The sequence below is a fragment of the Mauremys mutica genome, chromosome 9 (genome assembly GCF_020497125.1).
Source record: "Mauremys mutica isolate MM-2020 ecotype Southern chromosome 9, ASM2049712v1, whole genome shotgun sequence".
In the NCBI taxonomy this organism is placed as follows: Eukaryota; Metazoa; Chordata; order Testudines; family Geoemydidae; genus Mauremys; species Mauremys mutica.
Genome location: NC_059080.1, coordinates 47,482,084 through 47,495,624, shown reverse-complemented (window position 1 = coordinate 47,495,624; position 13,541 = coordinate 47,482,084). Strand labels below are relative to the sequence as shown.

Genomic DNA, 13,541 nt, shown 5'->3' with positions numbered 1-13,541 from the left:
TCTTCTCATGCACAGATCCTCACAGAGAGCCACATCCTGTCCCTGATGCATGTGAATGGCTCCTACTGAAGCAGACTTCGACTCCCTCAGGGAACTGATGGGCAAGGTCCCCTGGGAGAATAACATGACGGGGAAAGGAGTCGAGGAAAGCTGGCTGTATTTTAAAGAATCCTTATTGAGGTTGCAGGAACAAACCATCCCGATGTGTAGGAAGAAAAGTAAATATGGCAGGCGACCAGCTTGGCTTAACAGTGAAATCCTTGCTCGTCTTAAACACAAAAAAACAGCTTACAAGAAGTGGAAGATTGGACAAATAACCAGGGAGGAGTATAAAAGTATTGTTCAGGCATGCAGGAGTGAAATTAGGAAGGCCAAATCACACTTGGAGTTGCAGCTAGCCGGAGATGTTAGGAGTAACAAGAAGGGTTTCTTCAGGTATGTTAGCAACAAGAAGAAAGTCAAGGAAAGTGTGGGCCCCTTGCTGAATGAGGGAGGGAACCTAGTGACAGAGGATGTGGAGAAAGCTAGTGTACTCAATCCTTTTTTTGCCTCTGTCTTCACAGACAAGGTCAGCTCCCAGACAGCTGCACTCTGCAGCACAGTATGGGGAGGAGGTGACCAGCTCTCTGTGGAGAAAGAAGTAGTTCGGGACTATTTAGAAAAGCTGGACGAGCACAAGTCCATGGGGCCGGATGTGCTGCATCCGAGGGTGCTAAAGGAGTTGGCCGATGAGATTGCAGAGCCATTGGCCATTATCTTTGAAAAATCATGGCAATCGGGGGAGGTCCCGGATGACTGGAAAAAAGCTAATGTAGTGCCCATCTTTAAAAAAGGGAAGAAGGAAGATCCAGGGAACTACAGGCCAGTCAGTCTCACCTCAGTCCCTGGAAAAATCATGGAACAGGTCCTCAAGGAATCAATTCTGAACCACTTAAAGGAGGGGAAGTGATCAGGAACAGTCAGCATGGATTCACCAAGGGCAAGTCATGCCTGACTAACCTAATTGCCTTCTATGATGAGATAACCGGCTCTGTGGATGAGGGGAAAGCAGTGGATGTGCTATTTCTGGACTTTAGCAAAGCTTTTGATACAGTCTCCCACAGTATTCTTGCTAGCAAGTTAAAGAAGTCTGGGCTGGATGAATGGACGGTAAGGTGGATAGAAAACTGGCTAGATGGTCGGGCTCAACGGGTAGTAATCAATGGTTCCATGTCTAGTTGGCAGCCGGTATCAAGTGGAGTGCTCCAAGGGTCGGTGCTGGGGCTGGTTTTGTTCAATATCTTCATTAACGATCTGGAGGATGGTGTGGACTGCACCCTTAGCAAGTTTGCAGATGACACTAAACTGGGAGGAGTGGTTGATACGCTGGAGAGTAGGGATAGGATACAGAGGGACCTAGACAAATTAGAGGATTGGGCCAAAAGAAATATGATGAGGTTCAACAAGGACAAGTGCAGAGTCCTGCATTTAGGACGGAAGAATCCCATGCACTGCTATAGACTAGGGACCGAATGGCTGGGCAGCAGTTCTGCAGAAAGGGACCTAGGGGTTGCAGTGGACGAAAAGCTGAATATGAGTCAACAGTGTGCCCTTGTTGCCAAGAAGGCTAATGGCATTTTGGCTTGTATAAGTAGGGGCATTTCCAGCAGATCGAGGGATGTGATCATTCCCCTCTATTCAGCACTGGTGAGGCCTCATTTGGAGTACTGTGTCCAGTTTTGGGCCCCACACTACAAGAAGGATGTGGATAAATTGGAGAGAGTCCAGCGGAGGGCAACAAAAAATATTAGGGGGCTGGAGCACATGACTTACGAAGAGAGGCTGAGGGAACTGAGATTGTTTAGCCTGCAGAAGAGAAGAATGAGGGGGGATTTGATAGCTGCTTTCAACTACCTGAAATGGGGTTCCAAAGAGGATGGATCTAGACTGTTCTCAGTGGTAGAAGATGACAGAACAAGGAGTAATGGTCTCAAGTTGCAGAGGGGGAGGTTTAGGTTGGACATTAGGAAAAGCTTTTTCACTAGGAGGGTGGTGAAGCACTGGAATGGGTTACCTAGGGAGGTGGTGGAATCTCCTTCCTTATAGGTTTTTAAGGTCAGGCTTGACAAAGCCCTGGCTGGGATGATTTAGTTGGGTTTGATCAGGGGGTTGGACTAGATGACCTCCTGAGGTCCCTTCCAACCCTGAGATTCTATGATTCTATGATTCTACTGCAGTGAAATAGGAGCCCTATGAGCATACACTGTGCTTAGATACTGTGGTGATAGGATAGAAGATAAAGCTAGAATTTGGCCCACTGAGTAGACTTCACCTGTTCTGTTTCATGTGGCTGATAAATATTTTGAGCTCTAAAATATGGAATGACCTAATGAAGTGATGCAGCTTGCAAACCTTCCTGCTCTGCTCACTTAGCCCCGGATTGGAATGCTCTGATTCCATTTGGATCACAGGCCAGTCTGTCAAACTGGACTCACTTTTGAAGAGGGGTGATTCTGCAAAGGCATTGCATAGTGTAGGCAAGGCCGAAATACAGCTGCAGGGGGCCAGTGTAGCATATAGGCATCCGTAGCTTTATTATAGAAGGTTGACCTGCAGGACCACAGTGCCCTAGTCAGGTAAACTTGGCCGAGCCAGGGTACTGCATACTGGCACATGTAATCTCCACAGGCTGCACCTTAAAGCTGAAATTGGTCCATTTAATGCAAATTATCTGCAGCTTTCAAACTCCTGCTAAGATGACAATGTGGGCATCTGTTGGCTAGTGTTGGAGTGCCCCTGGCATAGTGCCACACTGTTTATGATAACTATCACTGTACAAGCAGAGAGTGCTCGTGTGAGATGCTGGCTCTGGAAGAGTCTATGCAAAAGGAAAAGGCTCTGTTTTTCTTTCCTTAGCTGGAACACAGCTTAATTTGATCACATAAGAAGAAAGGATTAGTTGTAGCCCAAAGGCAGCCATGAAAATGAACCATGGAGAAAGATGGGTTACTTGAACTCGGCCTCTGATTAGCTCATTCTCACAAGCTCTGGGAGTGTGCTGGCAGGAATGATGTCTTGTGTAGGATCTGTGACAGAAGTACAGACACATGGGGGGCAGGTCACTTTGAAGAGAGCATTACAAAGTGTGTGGGGGGGGGGGACAACACAAGTGCAAGGACGTTCCGTTTCCTGATCTGCAAGAAAAACAGCACAAAGGATAACCATCAATTCGCAATGACAATCATTCTTAAGCAGGGCCGCCCAGAGGATTCCGGGGGCCCGGGGTCTTCGGCGGCGGGGGGGGCCCTTCCGTTCCGGGACCCGCCGCCAAAGTGCCCCGAAGACCCGCGGCGGGAGCCCCCCGCTGCCGAATTGCCGCCGAAGCGGGACCGCCGCCGAAGCGCAGCCCGGTCTTCGGCGGTAATTCGGTGGCGGGGGGGGGTCCCCGCCGCGGGCCTTCCGGGCCCTTAGGCGGCGGGTCCCGGAACAGAAGGGGCCCCCCGCCGCCAAAGACCGGGCTGCGCTTCGGCGGCGGGTCCCGCTTCCCCCCCCCCGGTCCCGGTTCCGGCCCCGCCCCCGGCGGGTCCCGCTCCTCCCCCCCGCCCCGGTACCGGCCCCGGCCCCAGCCTCTTACCGAGCACGTCTCCGGCGGGGCCTGAGCTCCGTCCCGCTCCGTCCCGCTCAGAGCCGCGTGGTGAGGGGACGGGGCTGTGAGCTCCACGCCGAGCGGAGGCAGCTGCCCCGCCCCCTCCCCACGCCACTCTGAGCGGGGCGGGGCTCAGGCCCCGTTGGAGCTCCCAGCCCCGCCCCCTCACCACACGGCTCTGAGCGGGGCGGGGCTCAGGGGCCCCGCCGGAGACACTGAGGCTCCAGGAGAGGGGCGGAGGCAGGAGCCTCTGCTCTTCTCTTGGGGGCCCCTGCGGAGCCCGGGGCCCGGGGCAAATTGCCCCCTTTGCCCCCCCCTCTGGGCGGCCCTGTTCTTAAGTATCACTAGGTAGTAGGTTTTTAATGTTAAAGGACAGAGAGAGCAAGAGAGAGCTAATGGCTATTAAATCCTGAGATTGTTGGAAATGGTCAAACTGAATGTAAATTGCGATTCAGTGATAATCCAAGAGCACCTGCATCCCACCTTCCCCCTTTCCATGCACATGCGTGTGCACACACACACACACACATTGTGTCTCACACTTCCATTAGTTCCTGACTCCTCTGATGTGAATGTTTCTGTTACTGTCTCCATCCTTCTCTAGCAAAGGGATCCTCTTTGTGAAGGAGTATGTGAACAGCCGTGAGTTATCTCCACGCTACAGCAGGTATGAGCAATCCATGGCTCACTCCACAGTGGAGATGCAGAACTGAGTCTGTTGGTTTAGGGTAGTGAAACAGTCACACTGAAATTCCAAAACCTCAGTGTTTGATGCTGATGGGCTTCATTGCATATTTGCAAAAGTGGTTGGATTTGGTGCGAAAACAGATTTGTTGTGGGTTTTCTGTCAAAAATAGGACCATTCTTGATTGAAAAATTATCTATTTTCAAGCCAAAACTCACAATGTGTTTTAAATTTTGTTTAAAGTCAGTGAAGTTATTTCAGATTCTCACCAGTGTAATTGAGAGTGGTATTTGGCTCTCTTTGCTTTCTATTTATGCTCACCTGGTAAACATTAACATCTTGTGTAAATTCATGCTTGCTGTGCTTTTATCCTCACTCAGTACAGCACTAGAGTTTATAATCCGCTGGCCACAGCAATGTTACCATTGTCAGCTTCTAGCTATTCTGGTCTCAAAAGCAGATCTCAGTTACTTAGAGATGTGCTTTTATATTTGGAATATCAGCATTCACTCGTGTGCTCACAGTATTTCTAACACAAATGTCTTCAAGAAAGTAAACAAACGTGAAGCTCACTGGGGCAAGGATTGTGTCTTTTATTTGTCTGTGGAGTGCCTACCACGTTGGGTAGGTATTGAGAGTTGTACTACAATCAATATTAATGATATCCTAAAAAGTTAATAGGATGCCTTGTGTGAAATCCTGGCCACACTGCAATCAATGGGAGTTTTTTCACAGACTTCAGTGGAGCCAGAATTTTACCTCAGTCTGTCCAATGGCCAATGTCAAATGAGTTAGTGGTCTCATGATATATGTACACAACAAAAGCTGTGCACAAGCTAGCCTGTCTGAACTAAGCTGAATCCAATTAGTGCAGGTAACAATAGCAGTGAAGGCAGCACAGCATGGGCTTCAGACTGCGTAGCATGGGCTTGGCACAAATGCTAGCGCTTGCCCATTCTGAAGCCTGCACTGTGCTCTCTTCAGTTATCCACCTAGTTGGATTCAAGCTAGCTGGGTAAACCAGCCTGTACACAGCTTTTGCTGTATACATTATGACAGACTGAATCACAGAAACCCCCTTGGGAACTGCCAACCGATGTGCCAAGACTACTTCTGCCCCTGCTTTCCTGCCCTGGCTGCTCGGGAATCCAGCACTCTGTCTTGTTGAACCAGACACACCCATCTGCTCCAACACAGACCCAGGGTCTGAATTACTTGCCCCACAGCTGCAGGCTTAACCTGAAAGCAGCTAACAGAAGTGTTCCTGTCTTTAACACTCAGATGCCCAACTTCCAATGGGGTCTAAACCAAAATAAATCCGTTTTACCCTGTATAATGCATATACAGGGTAAACTCATAAATTGTTCACCCTCTATAACACTGATAGAGAGATCTGCACAGCTGTTTGCCCCCCACCCCCACCCCACGCCCAGGTATTAACACATACTCTGGGTTAATTAATAAGTAAAAAGTGATTTTATTAAATATAGAAAGTAGGATTTAAGTGGTTCCAAGTAGTAACAGACAGAACAAAGTGAATTACCAGGCAAAATCAAATAAAACACGCAAATCTAAGCCTAATACGGTAATACAACTAAGTACAGATAATATCTCACCCTGAAAGATGTTTCAATAAGTTTCTTTCACAGACTGGATGCCTTCCTAGTCTGGGCACAATCCTTTCCCCAGTACAGCCCTTGTTCCAGCTCAGGTGGTAGCTAGGGGATTTCTCATGATGGCCCCCTTTGTTCTGTTCCACCCATTTATATATCTTTTGCATAAGGCAGGAATCCTTTGTCCCACTGGGTTCCCACCTCCCGCACCTTCTCAATGGAAAAGCACTAGGTTAGAGATGGATTCCAGTTCAGCTGACATGATCACATGTCACTATAAGACTTCATTACCCACATGCCAGCACACACGTATACAGGAAGACTTACAGGTAAAACAGAGCCATCTGCAGTCAATTGTCCTGGTTAATGGGAGCCATCAATATTCCAAACCACCATTAATGGCCCACACTTTGCATAATTACAATAGGTCCTCAGAGTTATATTTCATATTTCTAATTTCAGATACAAGAGTGGTACATTTATACACAAATAGGATGATCACACTCAGTAGATTATAAGCTTTGTAATGACACCTTACAAGAGACCTTTTGCATAAGGCATATTCCAGTTACATTAGCATATTTTCATAAAATCATATAGAGTGCAACGTCACATACATAATCTCTTTCCAGGTCACAAAACCATATACCTTAGTTAGCACCCTCGTCAGCCTACTTAGCGGAGAGGCCAGGCACTGGGTGGGCCTTAGAGCCTAAACTACCCTGTCTCACCATCAGAGTGGTCCCTCTGGGTTGGGAGTGAGGTGCACAGCCCGAGCAGGGAAAGCTTGTGCTCTGCTGCCCCTCATTCAGTACGTGCCTTGTGCATAAAAGGAAAGTTCAGTCTGTGGTGATGACACTTTGCTGCCTTTCACTAGCACAGCACTCACTTTTAAGAAAATGTCTATTGATATTTAATAGGCAAGGGACGACCCTCTTGTCAGTAAAGAGGCACCTGGGAAGTTGCTCAGCAGCACTGTGACCCAATTAGAATTTTCGGATGCACTGCACTGATGATTAATGTTTCCGCTCCTACATGTGACTGTCAAGCAATGATCCCTCCCTCCCTCTCTCTCTTCTCCAGTGACAGCCTGGTTGATTTGCCTGACATAGAGAGAGCAAACTACCTGCACACCAGTGCCTCCCAGAGGTAGGAAAATTCATTGCACTGGGGTGATTTCCAGGGGATGTTATACAGCAGGGATCGGCAGCCTTTGGCACGCGGCTCGCCAGGGTAAGTAGCCTGGCGGGCCGGTTTGTTTACTTGCCGTGTCCGCAGGTTTGGCCGATCGCGCCTCCCACTGGCCGCGGTTCACCACTCTAGCCAATGGGGGCTGCGGGAAGTGGTGCGGGATGAGGGATGTGCTGGCCGCCGCTTCCTGCCGCCCCCATTGGCCTGGAGTGGTGAACCACGGCCAGTGGAAGCCGTGATCGGCTGAACCTGCGGATGCAGCAGGTAAACAAACAGCCCGGCTGCCAGGGTGCTTACCCTGGCGAACCGCGTGCCAAAGGTTGCCGATCCTTGTTATACAGAAACATTCTTTAAGGCTTTACTGTATATGATCTTTTATATCATATGTAGGTGTTCAGTAAAATAATGTCCTTTTCTTTGGCTTCCTGGTAAGGAAGGTTAGAACTGTCCAAGGAGAATAAAGAGCATCAGCCATAGAGTTACTGGGGGTGGTATTAAAACAGTGCTTCCTGCTGCCATGCTGCTTTGGAGTAACTACATAGGAATCTTTGCCCTTGAACTCTGGCAATCCTGCTACACCACAGATACTTCTGTATCGGCTCTTGGCACTGCCAAGACATATGGACAGATGTCCACTTTTGTACTGCATGGTAGTGCTGGTGTTAGATCTAAGATTGCCTTTACTCCTACTCAGGGACAGGAACTGTTTGTGTTATCGAGGTGTGGTGATGTTGTGATTCGAGTCCTTTCCTCTCCAACCCCACAGGTCATGTGACGGTGTCTGCACTTACTGTGGCCATGAGATCCGAGACTGCCCTAAGATAATGATAGAACATCTCAATGTTTACTGCCATGAATACTGCTTTAGGGTAAGGGACATTATTACTAAAGGTCATTCTCTACTTGTTAGTATGTAATGGAACTGGAGGGGACTTGTGGCTGGGAAAGTGATCATAAGGCAATATTTGTTCAGACTTTCAGCTTAAAAGCAGATCAAACGAGATCTGGGTCCATCTTGGAGTAGGAAGTCATGTCGCCACAGATTTTGAAAGTGCCCACAAAAATTATCTTGGGCTGCTGTATAAACTAATTATTGAGCTAGAAGATCCCTTTGTTATCATGTTGATTGAACTGATTTTATAATCCAGTGAAATTAAACAGCAAATTGACCAAACAAACAGTGATTGTCAGGCATTGGATGGCTCAGAGGGTTTGTAATAGTAGATCACTATTTCATATCCAATAGTGACTGAAACTTGTTGCTACTGGTGGGTAAGGTGAATTTAGTTAGTGGCCTTAGTTCACAGTTGTCTGCATTAAAAAGTCGACCACACAATTAGCATCCCAAGCAGAGAAGCTGAGTTTTGGATGTGTTATGGAGACTGACATTCCCTCTCTTCCTGAAGTTGATGTACATTCCTCAAGGTTGATGTACACTGAGGTGATGAGGTGTATATGGGGAGCTTCCTGTGATATGGCTTGTGCTTACCTGTTCTTTAAAGAAGCAGAGATTTTTAGACTTCAGGGCCATTAATCCAGCACCTTTCACCAGCTTTAAATTCACTTAAAAATACAGAGAGTGCCACTCATTTCTCAATCCTCTTCCTATATGTGCTTCTAAATAGGGCTCTGGTAACCATCCAACCCCCTGTTTTTGTTTCCACAGTGTGGGATTTGCCATAAGGCAATGGGAGACCTCTTGGATAAAATATTCATTCATCGTGACATTGTCCACTGTGACCAGTGCTATGAGAAGCTCTTCTAGGTGAGTGCCACTTTTTCCAGGGTTAGCATGACTGGATGGACACTAGCTCATGGAAAGCATAAAGGATGGTGAACACTAACACTCGCAGTTATAGGGTGGCCAACAATTCTGTGCTTCTCATAGAATCATAGAATCACATCTGCACAAGAATCTTCCTGTGTCCCTACAATGGAAGGCACTGACCAACCATTACATTGTTACTCCAAGTCCCTGACCTACAGAAATGTATTGCTAGTCCAGAGGATCTGCATAACCGGGCCATCCTCTCCTGGACATACTCTCTAGTAATGAAGAAATCGTGATTTCAGTTGGTCAAATCAAGCAGAAACCTGGTTTGATTAGTGAATGAAGTGGCAGTTACACATAGTTAGTATCTTCTTCAGTATCAGCTGGATACAATATTCCTCCTCATTTCCTGTACTAACCTGTGGTTGGGGCGGTCAGTTATATACACTCGTGGTGCCTGGGCTCCACCAATATTCAGGGCCCAGGGGCCCAGCTCCACCAATGTTTGGGGCTGGGTCTCTTCCCCCGGCCCCGCCTGCTGCCCCCACACACCTCCCCTGAGTGTCCCCCGGCCCCCACTTGCTGCCCCCACTCACCTCCCCTGGGCCCCAGAGCCTGCAGCTCATGCTGACTCTGCTTTGCTGGCTCCCAGCATCAACTGCTGCTGCAGGGTCCTAGTGCCCTCCATCCACTAATGGCAGGGCAGGCTGCTCTTACCCTGCCCTTCTGCCCTAGCCCTGAGCCTCTCCAATGCCCCAACCCCCCCAACCCCAGCCCCAGCCAGAGCCCTCATCCCCCTGCACCCTAATCCTCAGCCCCACAGCCCTCACCCAACCCTCTGCCCTAGCCCTGAGCCCCATCCCACACCCCAAACCCCTCATCCTCAGTCCCACAGCTCTCACCCTTGCACCCCCTCCTAGCCCCATACTCCCTCCCAGAGCATGCACCCCTCCCCTTCACACACACCCCCGCCCCCAAACTCCCTCCCAGAACCTGAACCCCCTCTCACCCCAAACTCCATCCCAGAGCCTGCACCCTGCACCCCTCCTGCACCCTAATCCCCAGCCCAGGGCTGCACCCCAGACCTCCTCCCCCCACCCAAACTCCCATTCAGAGGCTTAGGCAGGAGGGGGGCAGAGTTGGGGGGGCAGAGTTTCGGGGGGTGGGTTCTGGGCACCACCAAAATTTCTACAAACACAGCTGCCACATTCCAGCTAGATGTGGCAGCATTGCAGTGGTGGGTGAAGTGATTCCTGCTTGTGAAGATTTTTGGGGGTCAAAAGCAGTATGAAAAGTCTAAATTTAAGATACTGTACTATAGTTTTTGCCAACCCAAAAGGAACTAGATTTATTTTTTAGTTTTCTTTTGTTTGGTAGCTAGCTTGAAATAAAGGCACAAACATAAGATAAAATGAGTGGCCTCTGCCATTGCAATGAGATCAGAAATGGTTTTCTCTCTCTGATGATATATACACATGCTTCATTGTACACGGCTGCTTTATTGTCACTTTTGATTAGATAAGACTAGCTAAGCTTTTGCATCCCACTCCTTCTATGCTTATATCTGCTCCAGTGGCCTCTGTAGTGCCATTTTCTGTGCAGCACCCAGTTCTTGCACTCAGCTTCTCCTTTTTGCTCTTAGATCTTGAAGAACTGAAGGAGCCAACCAGTTGGAAGACTTCAGCAGTGTATATGGGAATGTATCCAGCAGTGCCTGACTGGCTAAGATACCAAATCTCCTGCTACCTCTTTCCTGGAGTTATTTCCCTCTCACCATCTCATCACAATGAATGAGTTTAACATCCACTAGTTTATTTTGTTAACAGCACACAAGACAAGTGCTGACATTAAGGAGACAAGGGAGTGTCCTCTGCAAAAGAGAAGTGGCCTGATTTCTGAAAGGTGCTGAGCACCTCCAGCTACCATTAACTTCAGTGGGATTTGAGAGTGCTTAGCACCCTGGAAATCAGGCAGAAGCTTCTCTCTGAAGCTATGTTAGGATTTTCTTTGATCTTTCCCTTTCTTTGATTTTTACAATCAGAGTGCATCTTGGTCTGCATCTGATTACATCAATCAGGCTGCCTATAGGTACTAAAGGTGTGAAAGGCCAAGCTTAGGGTCTTGGGAGCTTATCCAATGCAGGCTGAATCTAGCTGTAAGAGAACTTCATTCCCATATTCTGATGATAAATGACAATTGCTTTCCCCTTGCCTGCAATGGATTTTCTGAAGAACTTGCAGACTGACTTTGCCTTAATTGTGTGTGAGCTTCAATTTCCCTTCTCTTCCTACTCTCCAGTGGATTTCTTCAGCACCATGCATGTCTGCTACATGTTTTGGAGAGCTTGCACATTTTTTCATCTGGTATGCTAGTTTAACTTTGTGTGGGGTGACTCTGATGGCCTTACACAACATGCCCAGTGAATATTCAACTCTACTGTCCCTCATTACAAGGAATATCTCTCATCTGAGATCTAAATTGACTTCTGTATAAATGCCTGTTGTTATCCCACTTCTATAATTACTGTAAATTATTTACAGCACAAATGCTGAAGCACAAAACTTAGGTTGTAACAAATGTTGTACATAACTCAAAATATAGCTCTTGAGTAATTTTTAGCTCTCACATTCAGCCTTTGTTAAGGTTGAGAGTTATGCCACTGAGATTGTTGATCACCCTGAATACTTAGCTATCTTGCCTTAAAATATAGCTCCAAGTATTCATCACTCATATGGACAGCTCAAAATTGAGGCACTCAATCACTGCTCACTTTTGAAAATCTTGGTGTGAAGTACCTTGGGAACCACTGGAAGAGTAGCTGGGACAAGGTAGATGTGTTTGGGGCACTATTTTTGTTGCAAAACTCCTGTTGCAAGGCTGGCTCTCCCACAGTCCAAGGGGATTATTTAAAATCCCACAACATGACACTCTATTATAGGTGCTCCTTCTGCGGAAGATACACACAGCTAATTGTTAACTAATTCCATAGTTTCCTGTTTGGTGTTTGAAATGATCTTGCAAAGCATTGCGGAATAGGCTTCAGTTCATTACAGTTTTTTTGCTTCATCGTTGTTGGTTGCTGTGTTTCTCTGTAGCACTTGTTTAACATCTATGTACAATTCTAATAAACACCGAGGTGTTACCTGTAATTTACTTACCTGTGTCACAATGTAAACATGTTCTTATTGCCAACTGGAGTCATTTGGTTTGATAGACTGTGTGATTTTTTTCCTGATGGCCTAAGAATATTAGCATCAATAAAGCCACCACATACTTTCTGAAGGTTCAGGCTTTGGGAAAAAAGTGGAGAGATGAGAATTAAGGGCAAAGTATTCATAGGAGAAGGTAGGATTTAAATGCCATAAAGCCTTGCATACAGCTCAAGGCTGGATGAGCTACTGCCCTCCAAACCAGCCGCTACTGGGCATGAGAGGGGAATCTAAATTAGAAGCTCCTGCTCCAGTCATTCCAAGAGTGTGAGGGATTATCCATTTAAAAATTCTTCAGCATTTAGAAATGAGCACAAGTGAGTCTGTCTCGTGTGATGTTCTCGATGGGGCTCCCTCAGACACTACTTATTTGCTCTATGGAGAGTTCCCTGGGACCAGGGTTAGTCAATTATTTATTGCCAAGATCCACATTTCTTGGTCAAGGTATAGTCAAGGTCCATACTCCAGAGAAAGTAATAATAAATAACAATAATGATGATAATAAGTAAATAAAAATATTTCAGGGTCTGTATAAAAGTGTCTGGCGATCTGGATTTGACCCATGGATTACCCCGGCCTGGGACAATTATAGAATCATAGATATGTAGGGCAGGAAGAGACTTTGAAAAGCCATCCAGTCCAGCCTCTGTACTGAGGCAGGACCAAGCATGCTTCTGTGGTCCTGGAAGCTTTCCATGAGATGATGCTTATGTGTAGAGTTGCTCAGAATTTTCCAATTTTTTTCCCCAAAGACATTTTAAATCGAATATTCAAATTACCTTAGACCTTAGTCCATCCTGTGCTTAGCTGCACATTGGGCTACCCACATTTGCCATCCTTGCCTGTCAACTGCCCTTCTCTCCAAATCTTCCCAAATTTTTTGATAATACAATGTCATCAATTTTCACCAAAAATGTTTCAGTTTTCCAGCCAGCCCTGGTGGAAATTTTTTTTTCTAAAAATGCATCAATTTTTTTTAAAAAACAGTATAAAAAGTCAAAAAAGAAGCATTTTTTAAAACTGTTTTTTCAGTTAACTCTACTCATGTTCCCCCAGATGTGACTTCTGCATTTTCGGGGACATTCTAGTTAGCAGAATGGTGCTCTTCATCAGTGTGTGCTCTTCCTGGGAGTGGTTTCTGAATACCTACCTGTTGCCTGTGTTGTATTGACACATTGAGAGTTACTCTAAATTCTTGCCAAATAGCCTTTTGCCAAAAAACACAGAGACACTGTGTTCCAAAAGTGACGTTGCATCCAGGGCTTTGGAGCGGAGCAGTGGAGCTGCAGGTTTTTGCCTGGAGCTGGAGCGGAGCCAGAGCACAGAAAATCTTGACTGCTCCACTGCTCTGGATTGTTTTTTTTTTTTTTCATTTTCAATCCAAAATGAATGATATTTAGCAAGAAAGTCCTAAAGGTGTCAAAAAGTTTCAGATTGTATAACAATT

The 13,541-nt window shown here is 46.8% G+C and overlaps 1 protein-coding gene across 10 annotated transcripts in view; it reads left to right on the top strand.

Moving 5' to 3' along the window:
- The window catches only part of ZNF185 (zinc finger protein 185 with LIM domain), a 122,316-nt gene extending 110,220 nt beyond the window's left edge, over positions 1 to 12,096 (top strand). For 5 of the 10 annotated variants that reach the window (XM_045029061.1, XM_045029059.1, XM_045029058.1 and 2 more), the window contains 5 exons: positions 4,230 to 4,292; positions 7,007 to 7,072; positions 7,881 to 7,983; positions 8,781 to 8,879; positions 10,528 to 12,092. In XM_045029061.1, coding sequence (XP_044884996.1) covers positions 4,230 to 4,292; positions 7,007 to 7,072; positions 7,881 to 7,983; positions 8,781 to 8,879 — 331 coding nt within the window. In that variant the 3' untranslated portion in view covers positions 10,528 to 12,092. Of the gene's footprint in view, positions 1 to 4,229; positions 4,293 to 7,006; positions 7,073 to 7,880; positions 7,984 to 8,780; positions 8,880 to 10,527 lie in introns of all 10 variants that reach the window. The other 5 variants (XM_045029064.1, XM_045029062.1, XM_045029063.1 and 2 more) reach the window with 5 other exon arrangements.
- Positions 12,097 to 13,541: the final 1,445 nt, after the last annotated feature.